A 16,479-nucleotide genomic window follows, 5' to 3' on the forward strand; every position below is an offset into this window, starting at 1 on the left:
TAAAACTGTAAAGAGGCTATAAATGTAACCGTGTGTACGAATCGCTCACTATTCCATCACCGTCGTACACCTGTTGTGGATAAAGAAGGTCAAGAATGCTAGACGCTTCCTTTCACTGATAAATACTGTAGGTTGTACTTTGTTGAAAAGTAGCACTGAACCGGGTTTAGAATAATGTTTAATATCGTAATGAGTTTGTGACAAACAAAACACAGCAAAGGCTAAAACAATACTTTATTAACGAACCCCCATTGTTTATACATTGCAGTGTAGGAAGTCGTCGAACAAAAAACAATCGTCCTTTGTATTAACATCGACTGCGTCGCTCAGATTTCAGTTCCAACTTCAATATGAGGCTGGTGAGACATCGGGTCGTCAAGTCTACATGCAGATCACAGGCGCCAGCGTCACAGCCTCGTGAAGCAAAGGAAGAAGACTGGTATGAAGCAGAGGAAGCAGCTCTTACAAGGCCAGCATACCGTTGGTGGCAGTGAACGCCACGCACACCGAAATCTTCAAGATGGCGGCGGCGGTGGTGGTGGTGTTTACCGCGGCTCAGGAGCCGAGAGTGAATTTAGGACTATTAACCCACAAAACGCATGGTGATAAAAATCGACAGACATAAATGCACTGGCAGTTTCCACCACGGGAGACGGAGCGTCTCTCTCTCTCAGTTCAAACACGGAGCCTCAGCGGGACGACCGAGGGTCTCCGTCAACAACCAAAGCTCGGATGGGGAAAGTTTTTGGTAGTCAAAGGCAAGAAGAGTGACTCTACACGTGAACTGTCGGGAGATTGAGAGAGACCGCGAGCGTACGGCTGCTAGTTGAGCTCCGAGTCCGACTGAGTGGCAGTCTTCTTTTTCTTTTTTCGGCCGTGTTTTTTGTGCTTCTTTTTCCTCTTCTTCTTGGACTTGTCCTTCAAAAAAAAAGCCCAAAGCAAACAAAGTATTCAATGATTCAGCTTTCATGAAGACGACATACAGAAATCAGACAATCGATGCTGCTCGTGTATCGTTAACGGCGGAAGGAGGAAATGAAATTTCTCACTGTGAATTTCTCTTTCTCCTCACTACTTCTCTTTTTCTTCTTGGCGTCAGGCTGAGGGAGCAGAAAAGAAGTCATAGTTTAACCATACGCTAAAGTTAAAATCTACAGGCACGCCTAAAAAAAAGTTTAGCGTTTCGCAATATTGGCGTTTCCACAAGTGGTTGCAACAGCAATTTGTTAATTCTGTGGTAAATCTTTAAAACCCGTCTCTAACTTGTGGTTCTTAAAAAGAATTAAAATAAAAAGTTGAACTCAAGATCAAATTTCAGGTAAATGAACCCGTAAATACAATTTCTGTTTTCAACCAAACTGGACTGATTGAATGTTTCAAAGCTTTATTCAATGTTTTTAAATACATGCACATAGTAACGAACGCGTGACTCGTCAGTTGGGAGTCACTGTCACACGTTCTGGGAAAGGAGTGTCAGGCGAGCCCGGCCCCTTCCAGTCCGTTTGGACTCGGCAGCTGTTTGAACAGCGGACACGGTAAATGTTGACCCGGCTGGATCACATTGTAAAAACATCACTGCAATGTGGGCGACAGCTGTGACCAGTAAAACACCGTCACTACACCAAGGAGCCGGGAGATGGTGTTGGAAATTCAGGAAGGATCCCCCGAGGAGGATTCGGTTGATTTATGAGGAAATGTAAAACCTAAGTGATGATATTACCAATATGAAATAGCTGAATCAGAGGAAAAGACCTATAAGTGACATGCGTTTACCGGATTTACACTTTTGTTTGACTTTATTGATGCTCGACATTTTCAGACAGTCGCGTGTGGTGGTGGTGGTGGTGGTGGTGGTGGTGGTGGGGGGGGGGCTGCATCAATGAAGCCTGACAGATCTCCACTGAAATAAAGTCACCAAGTTCCCAACAAAATAGAGGAACAGTAAAGGTCACTGGACTGACCACCGACCCAAAACGTCCCGTAACAAATTAGAGTACCTCCTCCCCCTCCGTGTCCGCAGACGACTCGGATGTCGAGTCTTTATGACTTCTGTCCGTCTTCCTCTTCTTTCGACGGCCCCTTTCGTCCTGTTTCACAACCAGAACAGAAAAAAACCACCACGTCTCATCACATATCTAATCTCACCACAAATCTTTGCCTTCAGATACAGTTCAGTTAAATCACCTTTTCTTTGTCGCCATCTTCCTTGATTCGTTTCCTTTTCTGTTTGTGAGAGAAAACCAAAACGTGTTTCACAGTTTGGCCCACTTCACTAGCGGCACAATAAAAAATATCAGTTTAAAAATATAAACCTTGCTTTCTCCATCCGATTCTTCCTCTGAGGGGTCGGATGCTCTCCGAGCAGAGGACTTCTTTTTCTTCCGTTTCTTCTTCATGCTCTTCTTTTCTTCCTGAACACACACACACACACAAAAATGGACTCAAAACTGGACTTCAACGCTTCGACAGACAGACAGACAGACAGACAGACAGACAGACAGACGGCAAAACTCACCTCATCTTCAGACTCAGACGAGGAGCTGCTGGAGGAATCAGAACTCGATGAAGAAGAGGAAGATGAAGAATGCTTGACCAAAACACAATGAAAGCAGGGTTCATGAGACTTGAGAATATTCGCTTGTTTCCAAGAGAAATTAATGCAACACATTAAAATCGGAGAGCTACAGAAAGTGTGTGTGTGTGTGTGTGTGTGTGTGTGTGTGTGTGTGTGTGTGTGTGTGTGTGTGTGTGTGTGTGTGTCTGTCTTCTGGGAAAAAAGCTGGAGGTCTCTCCTCACCCTGTTGGATTTCTTCTTCTCTTTCTTCTTTTTCTAAACGACAACAGAGAGACCATGGTGAGCGCAGACGGACGATGGAAAGTTGAAGCGTCACACATCGAACGCAGCATTCACACACCTCTTTTTTCTCTTTCTTCTCCTCTTTTTCTTTGTCTGTCACTTTTTTGTCTTTTTCTTTTTCCTTCTCACTGGCACCGAGCAACTTCTCCCTGTTTTTCGCGAGAACTTTCCTCCATTTCTGAAACAGAACGGCAGACAGTGAAACAGTGATACTTTCAGCCACTCAGGATGCAACCAACCCTGAATACAACAGTGTGTTGGGTTTTATAATAGTCATTTTCATATTGCTAAAAAAAAATGTGAAGTAATATGACTAAAACTACAACACGTTGTGGTATGTTGTTTAATCATCTTAATTGCTCGCCCAACCTCAAAACATACTCCAAGGTCTTTCCCGTGGTAAATCCATCTGTGTGCAATAGAAACATACTTGGTTCATTTTATCTTCAAAGTCAGCCAGGGACCGAGAACCTTTCTTCTTCTTTTCCAACTGCTCCTTGAGTTCCTCCCTGTTACAGAGACAATTTCAAAATTCTGTTATAAAAAAAAAGAAGGTTGCAAAACACGCGATCTGCACCTCGGATAATGCAAACGTAGCAGCTATTTATTAATGAAAAGTTCCTGTTTGCGCGAGACCGATTTTTTAACACATTTTTTAATACTTAAAATCTTGTTTGGAGCAAATTATTGAGGGTCTGAATTACTTCGAGGTTTGTTCATTTTAAATGAAATTAATGAATATAGCACAGTCAAGGAACTCATCAAAATGGTGCCACTCTGCTCACGTTGAGGAAACTAGGTACTTCAGTTAGTTGAGTGCTGTAAAAGGTCATTCTGAAGAGTGATAACAGGTAGCGGGAACCATTCGGAATACTAATGCCAGGCCTGGCAACACATAGGAGCTCTCAGAAGCAGCAAACAACACAACACAGAATTTAAGCAAAGAGAGTTGGACTGTGCTCACCATGTTGGCCGAGGTCTGCTGAGATAATCCTGTATGGTCGGCCCAGAGTTCTGTACCGGCCCTCTGGCGCGGGCAGCAGCAATAGGGTTAATGTAGGCCTGAAACATCAGCATCATCCTTTTTTAATGCACTTCTAGAGAATTAATCAATCATCATCATTTTAATACGATTACTGGTGTTTAATCATCGAAAGGTTGCAAAATGTTTTGAATGACACGTTCTTTCAAATAAATCATGCATCATTTGTTTAATATTTGTTTTGTTTTTGAAGTCACAGACAAATTATGAAATTCTAGTAAATGCTAAATAAAATCTCAAGATGCAAAACTCGGGTTTTCAATATATTGAACTGGTAAGTGATGCACATTGTGCCATAGTTCAGACAGAATCGCCAATAAATTAGAAATCAAACCAATGAATGAAAGAAAGGGTGATTAATGTGAGAATCTACAGTAATCCACTCAGCGACAATGAGCTGCTCACACACCTTCACACTAGTGTGATTATGCAGAATGTGGCTCATCTGATTGGTTGATGCACTAAATGGTTTACAGTCCATGTTAATACAGATAAACACAAGTGTTCTTTTCTTTCTGTTGAAGCTGAATTTGAAGAAATCCAACCAGGCTCCATCACAACTACGACCCCTGCTGTCTGATCCTCTTCTCTGCACGACACCCTGCGCCCAAATACAAGTACAACCACAAACTACGCAGAGCCACGCAGGGTTTGTGGCGAGGCGCTCTGAGAGCAGACACGCAGAACCTCTGGGTTACATGAACAACTGCACTACAAGCGCAGTAGCTTTAGTACAAATCACTGAAGTTGAATGACAAGATAATACCTTGCATGTTATATTTCACAACATAAAAAGAATGCTGACAATTAGACGATTATAATTTCCTATATACAATACTTACCAGGTGAAATAGATTTCGAGACACAGCTTTGTTCCATTTTAATGCAATACACGTATGAATTCTTTAAAGTTACAAAAACAAAAGATGCTTAGTCTTTATATAATCTAGAACAATGGGATAGTTGGTCGCATACACTGTTCTTTTGCACAGAAATATATATTGTAAATGTTTTACATGTATTAGTACACTCATATTTGGGTCTTTGTATTTTGGGCTATTACAGATATGTTTAGTAAATGGTTGAATCCATTGCATTGGCTTATGATTATAGTACGTCACGGATAGGACCGCAACCCTATTTCAATTAGTAAAAAAAAAAAGATTTTTTTTTTTTTTAATGCTGTAACCAATGGGTTCGGCTCACTATGCACACGTTTTTTTTATTATGACAATTAATATGATGATACATAACAGATTAGGCCAATATTTTCACCAGAGCATCTCTGGTGCAATTAAAGATATGAGGCCAAGCTGGCAATAGTGTCTGTCTCCTAAATTGTTAGCAATTAGCTCTTATTCAAAAGATGAAGGTAATCACGTTTAAATCACCCTGGTGTCACTGGATTAAGCAATGAAACAACAGCATTACCCCGATGTCACTGGATGAAGCAAACTAACATGCACATTTACCAATGAAAGGAATTTATTATTCGTATTAAATAATGTTTCTCAGATGGATAGAACTGCAGCAAAAGTGGTTGATATCACCGAGGAACAACGCGCAACGTCAACATGCAGCCAATCCACAATGCTATGCGCTAAAGCTAGCAGTCGCTGCTTCACTTATTGCCACAGTTATGCCGTTAGATAGACCACGCAACAGCAACTTGTGGCTTGCAAATGCATTTGAATCAATTGCGCTGTATTTAACAATCGATTATTTCCATCTTTATCTGAGCACCGTGCAGGCCTAGCATCACAGCTCTCGACAGGCTGATCAAGTGTATCGCAGTTAGTCGACAGCGCGTGAAATTTAACCACTGAGTTCGTATAACGTGACATAACTCACCACTCGATTGTCTCTCTTGCCCATGTCGAGTCAATGAATAGGATACACGTTTAAGAAAAGGAACAACATGAGTGATAGCTGTTAGCATTAACTAGCCACCACAGAAAACCAGTGACGGCTCCGTCCACTGCCGTTCACTCTTCTTCTACGGAAAAACCTGCAGTTCGACTTGGGCAGTTCACGTCCCGGACTTTGCACTACTGCCCCCCGCTGGCGGACGATGACAAACACCGTAAACGTAATGGAGATTTTGAATGATTTGTGGCAGTCAGAAATTAATCTTGAAAATTCAACAGTTTGCCGAATCGTTAACAAAAGTTGTAGCAACCTATTCCCGAACCTTCTGCACGTTTTGATGTATTTTTTTTGTATCCGTGTTTCAAACGCGCAGAAAAATAATAAAAATTAAATGGTCAGGATAGTTTATTTCTAGGATAGAAATAATCTATCCGAACCAACTTTAAAAGAACCAATATCAATATAAGACTCGTGATAAACATGAATGAATGCAAAACTAAACTGAATGTCATGTAATCAATAAAATGTTATGTAGTTTTGGGTCTGTAAAAACTGTAGTAGTAATGATAATATTTTCTATATCAACACCTTTCATGACACCCAAAGTCACTGTATACAATAAACTAAAACAGTTAAAAAAACATAGCAATAACATTTAAAGACATTCAGAAATTAGCAGGAGACCAACATTGTTTAATGTGAATAGACTTAATGTTATTTAACAGGGTTGGATTTGAACAAAAGGGTCATATAAAAGATGGCATTTGCATAATTTTCCATTAAACGGACTCATCCAGTTTTGCTTCTCAAGCACTCGTAAACCATCAAAATTGTTCAAATAAATTTCTGGCAATTGTGACAAATCAAACTGCATTGACGGACGCCAGACATTCAAATGTTTTTTTTGTGCATGGCTTAGCTGTTCACACACCTGCATAAACACAAATTAATTCTAGTTCATGTATTCCTTTATATATATATTTTTTTTTTTAAAAAGTAAAAATTGTTTGGCATGTCTATTGACACAAACCTCCTGATGGTCACGGACTTTCACTGACACTTCCACTGTGCTACAGGTAGTTCATCTAAAATATAACCAGCACACAATCTCTTAAATATTCACAGTTCCTCTCAAATGGATCATTATATTTATCAAACCTGCATCAAGTGCTTTTAATTGTCATTACTTTACTTTGTCAAAAACTGTTCAAGCCCACCTAGTTATCCTGTATGTGTTAGAGGGTTCAAAACATCTACAAAGATAAATAAAATCAACCACAAATGGTACAAAACAACCATTAGTCAATACAAAAAGAGCCCAAAAAACACAACAACCTAAAATATTGACACACTGCAGAGTCGAGCACCAGCCACAGACACACAGAACTGCTATAACAGGACACAAAACAACCAGAGATGTAAACTATAGACACAAATCCATCAGAAGATCCAAATCTACAATGAGATGCAGAACAGCCATATGAACATGAGGTTGGAAATGGCCACTAAAAGAATCAAAACTACCATCAGAAATGCAACACAAACATAATTACAAAACTAAAACACAAATGTTTAAAAGTCAATAAAAAAAAGGGCCACGGATCAAAAAAAGAAAGACTTCGACCAAATGATATTGAACTAGCTCTGCCACACACACAGGTCATAAACAATTGCAAGAGATTAAAAAAACCAACCACAAAAAAGAAACTCAGACCCACAAAAAAGTAAAGTTGAGAGACAGAAAGAGTTAAAATACTATACAAGGGATAGGCAAATATTAAAGCAGAACAATGAAGTCAAAATCAACTAGAACTACAAACAAACACACACACCACACGCACACACGACAAAAAACTAACAGCTACTAGGCAACTATAGATGAACCGAAAACCTGGGACAGGGAAGAAGTCGTGTGATCACGATGAAAGAATTCAATACAACAATCATAAAAAGCTGCTTTTTATTCAGCTGGTGCAACACAATAATAAGACACCAATGCATTGATACATGAGTATAATGCCAATTTGAGTGATATGACAGAACAAGCTGTGCCGGTTCTTAAACCGTGGACTTCAGCTGCTATAAGAATGAAATGCATTACAAACTGGTTAAATCATACGAAAAGCATACAGTGATTGCATTGGCTGTGAGGAGACGAAAACAGTCATTAATATCATTGTAAACCTCTCTATACCTAATATGTAGCTTTCATTGCATTGAATGCCGTTTTTGAATCAGACTCGAGTCTTGAACTGAAAATTCACACAGTGTTTAGTGAAGCAGACATTAAACTAAAGTATTTCTGTTGTGTTTGCCATCTTGCAATTAAAAGCTGCAGGCAGGAACAGTTTATACAGGCAGTTATCTTTAGACAGTAATAACTACAGTAACATATCATTGATAAATAGAAATGACAGTAGACTAGGATCTGTGACGTGATCGAGGAACAGCTTGAAGAAAAACCTGAAGAAGTTGTAATGTGGTCTTTAAGTAGCCTGGAGATGTGCAAACGGTGCCCGAGAGGTTCGGACGTCCATATAAAGAACCTGAGAAAGTCAGAGAATGTGTCTGTAGGTGTGTGTGTGTGCTAATTGCACTACCTGTTAAGAAAAACATAAACCAGTGTTATAATGTTACTGTTCTGCAAGAACTACTAGATACAAAAATACAACTCTGCATAACTTTCTTTAGCTTTGCTGGTAAAAACTGAACCGGAATATAACGGCACATTAACGTAAAATAAAGATTAAAAACAAAAACAAAAAACAAACAAACAAAAAAAAACCCTACACAAAATATTTGTGCATTATTTCATTATCAAAACTACTGTAAAATCTGTAGTCACTCTGAATCCAACGTACAATGAAAAAACAAATGAAAAAAAAGAACGCACCCACAGAGCCCACCCAACATTTTCAAAGGACAGAATACTCTCGCCATACAACAATCCACTGACCCTCGCTACTCTACGTCTAGGTGCGTTCACCACACGTCTATGTGCGGGCAACGCACGCATCACAGGTCTTCTATCGTTACAGCTAGCGCAAGTTACTGTACAGTACCATCCTAGTACTATCCTTTATACATTCCTCACACTGTCAAAACTATTCTTACACAAACCATACAATAATCATCAGAGTTGGTGTGAAAAGGTGTAAGAATCTTTTATGCCCCAGCATTTAAAAAAATAAAATCAAGTAACAAGCGTATAAAACTTGCCAATAAAATTAAACTTAAATACAGAATATTGGTGACACAAATACTATGCCGAATGTTTTCATTTCGAATAGTGCCAGTGGGACTTTTGCCACCTATTGCAAGCCTGTGCATTACTGTATCTTCTGGGTAGTAGAAAATAGTTGGATTTCATAATGATAAAAGCCCAAGATGGCAGACTAAATGTCATCCAAACAAAAAACAAACAAACAAAAAAAACACCTTTAATACCAAGTAAGTGGCAGGAACATTTCTAACATCTCTCATCATTGTCTCAGCACCGATCGGTCGATCTCTGCGAGTGGCTCCAAGCCTGCACCAACCATTAGAATCCCGCTACTGGTCTGCAGCTACTCTGGACATCCACAAGGCGGCAGCAATATTATAGGTAAAACTGGAATGATAACGACATGGCAGTGAGTGGCTGGCTGGTGATGCCTGGTAATGTTTAGGAGAGTACATGAGTGTGCTTACGTGGACACATTAAATGTCTGCAGGTGTGTTTCTTAATGTTCATCCACAGAAAAGCATGAAGGCAGGCGAGCTCCACGCTGTCCACTCCATCCGCTCAATGGCCCGGGCCTCCCCTAGTCAAGGAGGCTCTTTCAAGGATAAACACTGGTCATAAAGAGGCTTCAGCTCCGCGGCCTCCACAGTCAGTCCGCCCACAACGTCGCCCATCTGAGATGCGAGCCTCTTTGCATTGTCACACAAAGTCAATTATCAACAATTCACATCCTAAAAGCAGCATTTACAATCCATCAGTTCATGGAAGGACAAGCTTTTTGTGCACGGTTCAAGGGGCGAGAGCGCCGGTGTCCTCGCTCTCCACGTCGTCGTCGTCGTCGTCATCATCCTCCTCCTCTCTCTCTCTCTGTATTCTGTTAAGCCTCCTACATGGGCTAAAAAGTATTTGTCCCCTCTCAATCATTTCCCCGTGTTCTGCTTTTCAATTCAAGAGCAGATTTAGAATGTAATTAAGTTTTTTTGACACTAATAAATACAATTCTGACACAGAAACACACCAGGCCGCTGACGTGTTATCAGCTGAAACGTGATGCAGCTGGAGCCAAATGTTGGATCTGAACCGAGTGTTTAGCTGCAGTTTTGATCATCCGGGAAATCTAGGTAGTTGTTTACATCTGAAAAGAGATATAAGACACTGAAGTAATGAAGTCAGGCTTAGTGATGGAACAATATCAAACTAAAGATTACTTTTGTGGCCTTTTGGGAGCATTTAACTGAAGAAATGCTTTCAAACACATCAGGCAGATGTGTTGCTCAGTGTCAGTTTAACAAAGTCTGACTGAACAAAAACTACAATACTAACAGGTTTCCACACAGATTCCTGTTTGTCAGGGTTTTCTAAAGCATATATGTTTTTAAATTTGACAATTTTTTCCTGTCTCAATTTAAATTGGATTCTTTAGATATCCTGTCAGTCTAGAACTGAAATCTTCGCTGTTGATCAGTGGCAAAAAAACTCAATTAACGCACTTTGAGTTCCCATTGTAAAAATGGTCACCCTCGGAAAACACCGGGAGTAGGTTGTTTTTTCTCGCTTTATAGACACTGTGATGGATGATGTGAGAGAAGGAGTGCTGTCAGGCAGTCCTCTCCTCCATAGTGGGCTTGTTGCTGGGGATGGGCTGGGCTGCATACACACTTCGGCTGTGGCTGTCCACACTTTGAAAGTAGGGGTGACTCAGTGCAGCGAAGGCCGATATTCTCCTGGAAGGGTTGAAGGCAAGGAATTGCTGCAGAGGGAAAGAGAATAGAATACAAACGGATAAATATAGTAACAGTATATTCTTTATCTAGAGGGTGTAAAGCTCATTTGAGGCCATAAACTACCACATGTATGTAAAGGTGGGCTAGATCAGTAAAATTAAATTAAACAGTTTGATCAGCGTAGAACAAATCGGAAACGGGCTTTACTTTTACTTAGAATTCTTCGTCAGTAATTTCTGTATGTATGGCATTTCTTATTCAGAGGGTCACACCACCCACCATTAACAGGGCCCGTCCTTGCTCGTCCATGTCTGGAACCAGGTCCTCTATTGGCTTCGGGGGCCGGGGGGTGAAGGCACTCTGTGGTAGGGCTACTTCCTGAGGCCAGTCTTCTGCTGAAGGTACGCCAATAACACTGTGGAATGATAACAGCCGTCAGTATCTTCAACATCAGCAACGGTGATGGAAACCTTCAGTGCACAGGGGTATATGTATGGCTCTCAATGGACTTGGTTCTTGTTTATCGGTTGATGCAGTTACTGCTGACAAAAAAAAGCAACGGGACGAATTTTCAAATGTATCGAGGAATACAAGTGGTTCATATGCAGCCAGTCAGCTGGGATTGGCTCCAACCCAATCACCTTTTAATGTTTCTAAGTTTTTGTACTGATCGTTATGGCAGGTATTGGCCATATAGGCTTGCCTGATGCAGTCATTTTGAATATGTATATTATATTGATGCACATTAAGCATGCATGGCTAAAATGTGTAAATGCATGTTCGAACTTATGGCCAGAGATACCAGCATCCCATTTCAGATAATCTGTCCCAACAGTTGGATTTGTCATAAGTTTGCCTAATTCTTTTCAATGGACTCGATTACCTTTCTTGCACAGCAGAGTCCAGTCTCCAATTTCTTCACTTATTCATTGTCTCCCACCGATAAAAAGGGGCCCAGGAGGCAGCAAGAAATGATTTCTGTTACTTACTCAAAAATCTTCCCCAGCTGATCAACATCTGAGTTTCCTCGAAATAATGGCCTGGGAAAGAGAAATTGGAAACAGATCAGTCTGACTGCTCATGTTAAACATATGTTAATCAGTTTCTTCTAATATGCTGTCCCACAAAAACCATATAGACACAGGTCATTTTTTTAAGATACATCTCAGATGAAAGTGGAAAAGGCTTCATTTTGAGCTCATTGACCTGCTGTCGAATTCAGTTTTAACGTTAACGTCCACTTTCCCATGGCTCGCTGTGGATAAACAGTCCAAATATATAAGCTTTTGGCCCAAGGCGAGGAGGAATGTGTGACTCTGATGTGAACGTTTGAAGTCGTAGCTCCATCGCATGGAGTTGGGACTGCGGCGCGGTAACGGTGCTGCCGCTGAAGACTGGAAGCGAGGGATGAAAGGAGGGAGGAGCGGCAGCAGGGCTGCTGGTGGTTCCTGTGGTTTTGGGCCGTCTTTGGATGCCCGTGGGCAGCCGTGCCGGCCCTGGCACCCGCACAGATTCCAGTAGTCATCATGAGCACAAGCCTGCTGGTTACCGCACAGGACAGAAAAAGCCCATTTATCCTGTGTGTGTGTGTGTGTGTGTCTGACTTTGCTCTCTCTGAGTGTCAATGTGTGCAGGAAACTGGGAGGGGAAGGCGTGTGAAAGAAAAGTGGGATTATTCCAACAGAAAAGCTGCATATGGGAACTGGACCTTCCTGTTATAAAGGTTCCTCTGCATGGAAATGGGGAGGTGCTGTTGAAAAAGAGAGGACAGCTTCACTATTGAATTATACTCTCTTTCCAAATGAGCTATATGGATATATGTGTTTGAATTGATTTGTCACCAGCAGATGTCAATGTAATGCAGGATACTGTTGCATTTGTGTCCTTGTATGCATGTGTAAAGGCTCATACACTTGAAGCGAACCCTACTTAACTGAAACTCAACAGAGATTGGCGAGTCACCATGTGCTCCCTGTGTTTTCCCCCTTGCAGGAAGATTTGCATAGCTGAACACCCACACTTTCCTACAGACGCGGCCACTGGGATATTAGTCACACAGGGGAGTTATGTGCATTTTTACAGTGTCACTCACATGCTCCAACTCGGAAGTGGAATTAGGATATTAATTTGTTTCAGTTCTTCCTGAACTAATAGATGTTTCAGTGAGCTTCTTGAAGTTTTGCGCCACTGCTTGAGACATCTGACTTCTAAAAGAGAACCTAACCACAGAGGCAGCCTTTCAGGGTTAAAAAAGAAAAAGAAAACGCACTGCAATGAACTCTGAAAGCCATTTAAGATCAGACCAAACCAGTTTCTGACTGTTGCAAAAGAGAAAAAAAGAAAAAAAACCACCTCCAGCAAATTTATCATGCTAAAACAAGTAGGGCTGATAATTCTTTGAACCATTTTTAAACCCGGAGTGGTTTGTTGGTTGGAGCGGTATGGCTGGATTCACACAGGCCCGGCCACTGGCATGAACACAAAATCGACAGTCAAGTGCACACCAGCGTGGGCAAACGCACATGCACCTACATTGTTTCCTAATCGGAGATTTGCGTGTGCACACACAAGTGGTGACACTGAAAAGACAGAGTTGGGATAGGCAGCTGAGTCATGCTTCCTTTAGAGCCAGCGCGACTTTGTCCCACATTCCACCGAGACAACCTCTGGAATGCGTGTGTGTGTGCATGTGTGCGTGTGTATGTGTGCGTGCACACGAGCGCTTCATTTTGGCTGAGTGGGAACTGGAGAGAAAACCGAGCATGTGGCTTTTCTCCGTGTGTATGCAAGGCCAGTGGTGTTGGGGCCAGCGCCAAGTTTGGATGCTCCGTACCTGCGAACGTTTGAAGCACACGTGCCTGCGATGGTGCTGCTGTGGAGGATTTATCAATCGAGTTCCAAACTGTGAGAAAATCAACACGGATGTGGAGCCTCTCCAAGGGCCATTAACACACACGCCAGCGTTCAACCTCTTCGATTGGAGGAATGTCAACAAGCCGACGCTCTCTGGCTCTTCACACAGGCCATGACTCACCCCGGCACTATCCCAGCCATGCAGATGCAGACTTGTACAATATTTGCTTGAATTCCATTGACAACAGCCATTCTCGTTACAGTACATAGTCGTTAAAAAGGCTGTTTGACAATGGCATGTCAGATTATGAAAGTGAAGAAGGGGGAGCTGAGGGCTGCAAACCTTTGAAGTTGCATGAGTCAGAAAGGAAATGTTCTCATGCTGGGACTCTGTGCTTCTTTGACCTGCAGCATGAGGTGACCGGGGGGGGGGGGGGGGGGGGGGGGGCGGACTGAGGGCTCTGACATGGGACTGCAACGTACTTTCAATACGACAGACAGTCTATTCAAAGTGAGAGAAAAAAAAAAAAGAAGTCGAATCCGGGATAATGTTACCCCAGTTTCAGCGTCTTTTGAATCGCTCTGGAGCTTCCAGGATGGAGTTAACATGTTATTTATGTTGTTTGTAGGCAGTGCACCCTCATACCAGTCTGACTGCTTGTGTGAAAATGTTCCACAGTTGAACTGTGTGGAGGTGACCTGCTCAACATACCAAGGAAGAAAGATAAAATGTCTGGAGCAGCCACATTTTGTTTCTGTGTAGCCTGCAACAAACTGCAAGCTTGCATAAGAGATGTCTCTTTTTTTTTAAAGAATCAGCTTAAGTTGGACTTTCATACCTTTGCTTTCAAATGGCCTAATACCAAAGAGGGTGTTTATAATATTTGCATAAATAATTAAATGATCAATATTCTAACTATGGCGAGAGTATTTCTAAGGCTATATATACTCACTTGTTCTAAAAACACATTAAAATAAACACAAGCTATTATAAAAGGCTTTATGCACAAGTGCCTGGTTCCCAGGAAGTAAATGATTCTTAATCTTAAACTGAACAGCATCAAGCTCATCCAGGCATGTTATACACTTTCCTCCATTCAATACTGTTGCTTTCTCCCAGGTGCCCTTTAATCTCTGACAGGTGGCCTTTTAAAAAGCCATCTTAATCACCTACACAGAGAAAGAGAGGGAGAGATTATGTGATTGGTTCATGGCCATATCAAAGGACTCAGCCCCACCTTGCACCTTACGGCAAAGTTGGACAGATGCCAGATGAACACACACACACGTGTGTTTGTGGGTATATATATGTACATACAAGCTTATTACAGGTCATTGTGTCAGGGTGAGAGAAGAATCTTAACACACACAAAACACACAGAAGGCTCACTGTCATCAGGTCTGCAAGCGGTTCAATGTTTCTCATCATTTGTTTTGAGATCACAGGTTGAATTCCCACATGCATGTTTGCCCAGCACAAAGATGTTAAATCTTTGTGAAACTCTTCAGCTTTGTGTCTTCACGTGCATGAGGACTGAATGACTTGACTTTTCCTGCCGGACAGCAGGAAGCACATCTAAAAATTATGTGCAAACATGACAATGAATATCATCCATGTAAAGAAGTGACCATGTGATGCACACACACACACACGCACAAAAGAAAAAGAAAATTAACATGTGAAAAAAAAAAAATTTCTTTAACCATTTTCTTTGTCGGTAATTTTGCGCTCAATCTACATTTTGTTAATAAAGTGACATTTAGTTTATTAAATGTGTGGAAAAAGTGAGATCAAGTGCAGTTACTTAAAGGTCAAAATGAAAAGCTCAAATTACAAATATAACAAATAAGTGAAATTTTGTTTACTATTCAATAAGACGAATGACATCAGCCCACCATAAAAAGCCAAATCCACAGACATCCATAGATAATCTTCATTGATGGAAGAACTAGTGATATATCAGTGCAGTTTGTGTGTCTTTCAGACCAATATTATTGTTATGTGAAGTAGAACTGTTGTCAGCACTATGTCAATAGTCATGTGTCACCAGTTTCACATGACTTGCAACATGAAATAACACTGAGAGAGAATAGTTTATATACTACTCCAGTTCCCATTATAACAATTTTTTAACATTGGAACAAAACAAAAAAACTGCTGTTGTGTATTTTCTGAAAAACAACTACCTAAATAAAGTTGTATGATGGTTTAAGTGCAAGTCAATCCAAGTTGGATGGTTGTGGTGGCAAACAAGGTAGAAACTGTATAGCGCAGTTGCAGGAATTTCTGGAGTGCACGTAAATCTACTGCAAGTACACAAGTTTCCAAAGCTTCGTTTTTTTGTTTTTTTTACCAATGTGTGACGAAGTGGGAACACTCAAAAAGATTTGGGTACAAACAAGCTCATCGTGCTGACGGCTTCATAATGGCCACTGGTAACCTGGACTTAATGCCATAGAGCCAGAGGAAATGAATATAGAGAACAATGTACCAGACAGTGCTGATTAACAACTATTTACTGAGAAACATGCACATATAATGATCTCAGTTTTAGTTTTTAGTCCAGGAGTACGATACATACAGAAGACATTGATTAGGGGGGGGGGGGTGGTGGTGGTTCCTGTGGGCATCGTGTCACTTTTTATTCTCATACCATCGATACCACAATATTGAAACTTCAGATGCCATCTATGTCTGTTTTGGGGTTATTAAGTTAAAATATGCAATTATTACTATATTAGATAACACAAGGTGTTTCATTAAAAGTTAGACTATGGCATAAGAAAGAATAATACTCACCGATGAGTAACATTTGAAAGAAAATACCTTTATTCACATACGCTGAGGGTTACGTCACACATTCCGCTTTACTACAAAGTATTGGCACCACATCAGTGTCAGCGACTTCTG

At 41.0% G+C, this 16,479-nt stretch overlaps 2 protein-coding genes across 4 annotated transcripts in view; both read right to left on the bottom strand.

Moving 5' to 3' along the window:
• Nucleotides 1-217: 217 nt before the first annotated feature.
• fam133b (family with sequence similarity 133 member B) lies at nucleotides 218-5,909 on the bottom strand. The gene is made up of 11 exons (XM_080485498.1): nucleotides 5,751-5,909; nucleotides 3,822-3,919; nucleotides 3,288-3,366; nucleotides 2,916-3,035; nucleotides 2,798-2,830; nucleotides 2,516-2,587; nucleotides 2,313-2,411; nucleotides 2,185-2,223; nucleotides 1,998-2,087; nucleotides 1,050-1,100; nucleotides 218-918 (listed from the first exon to the last, which is right to left on the bottom strand). Exons 1-11 carry the CDS (start codon nucleotides 5,772-5,774, stop codon nucleotides 823-825), a joined length of 801 nt encoding a protein of 266 aa, XP_080341624.1. The 5' UTR covers nucleotides 5,775-5,909; the 3' UTR covers nucleotides 218-822.
• Nucleotides 5,910-7,711: 1,802 nt separating this feature from the next.
• The window catches only part of cdk6 (cyclin dependent kinase 6), a 36,160-nt gene continuing 27,392 nt past the window's right edge, over nucleotides 7,712-16,479 (bottom strand). For 2 of the 3 annotated variants that reach the window (XM_080485787.1, XM_080485788.1), the window contains 3 exons: nucleotides 11,705-11,755; nucleotides 10,995-11,130; nucleotides 7,712-10,741 (listed from right to left, as the gene is read on the bottom strand). In XM_080485787.1, the coding sequence (XP_080341913.1) occupies nucleotides 10,589-10,741; nucleotides 10,995-11,130; nucleotides 11,705-11,755 (340 nt within the window). In that variant the 3' untranslated portion in view covers nucleotides 7,712-10,588. The remainder of the gene's footprint in view (nucleotides 10,742-10,994; nucleotides 11,131-11,704; nucleotides 11,756-16,479) is intronic. The other variant, XR_013936207.1, reaches the window with a different exon arrangement.

Source organism: Lipophrys pholis (genome assembly GCF_963383615.2).
Source record: "Lipophrys pholis genome assembly, chromosome: 17".
Taxonomy (NCBI): Eukaryota; Metazoa; Chordata; class Actinopteri; order Blenniiformes; family Blenniidae; genus Lipophrys; species Lipophrys pholis.

Excerpts from the sequence above, each read along its gene's own strand:
- fam133b (XM_080485498.1), bottom strand. The coding sequence starts at position 5,774 with ATGGGCAAGAGAGACAATCGAGTG. Across the intron at positions 3,920-5,750 it reads GCAAGAGAGACAATCGAGTG|GCCTACATTAACCCTATTGC; the intron begins GTGAGTTATGTC and ends CTGATGTTTCAG. Across the intron at positions 2,831-2,915 it reads AGAAGAAAGAGAAAAAAGAG|AAAAAGAAGAAAGAGAAGAA; the intron begins GTGTGTGAATGC and ends GTTGTCGTTTAG.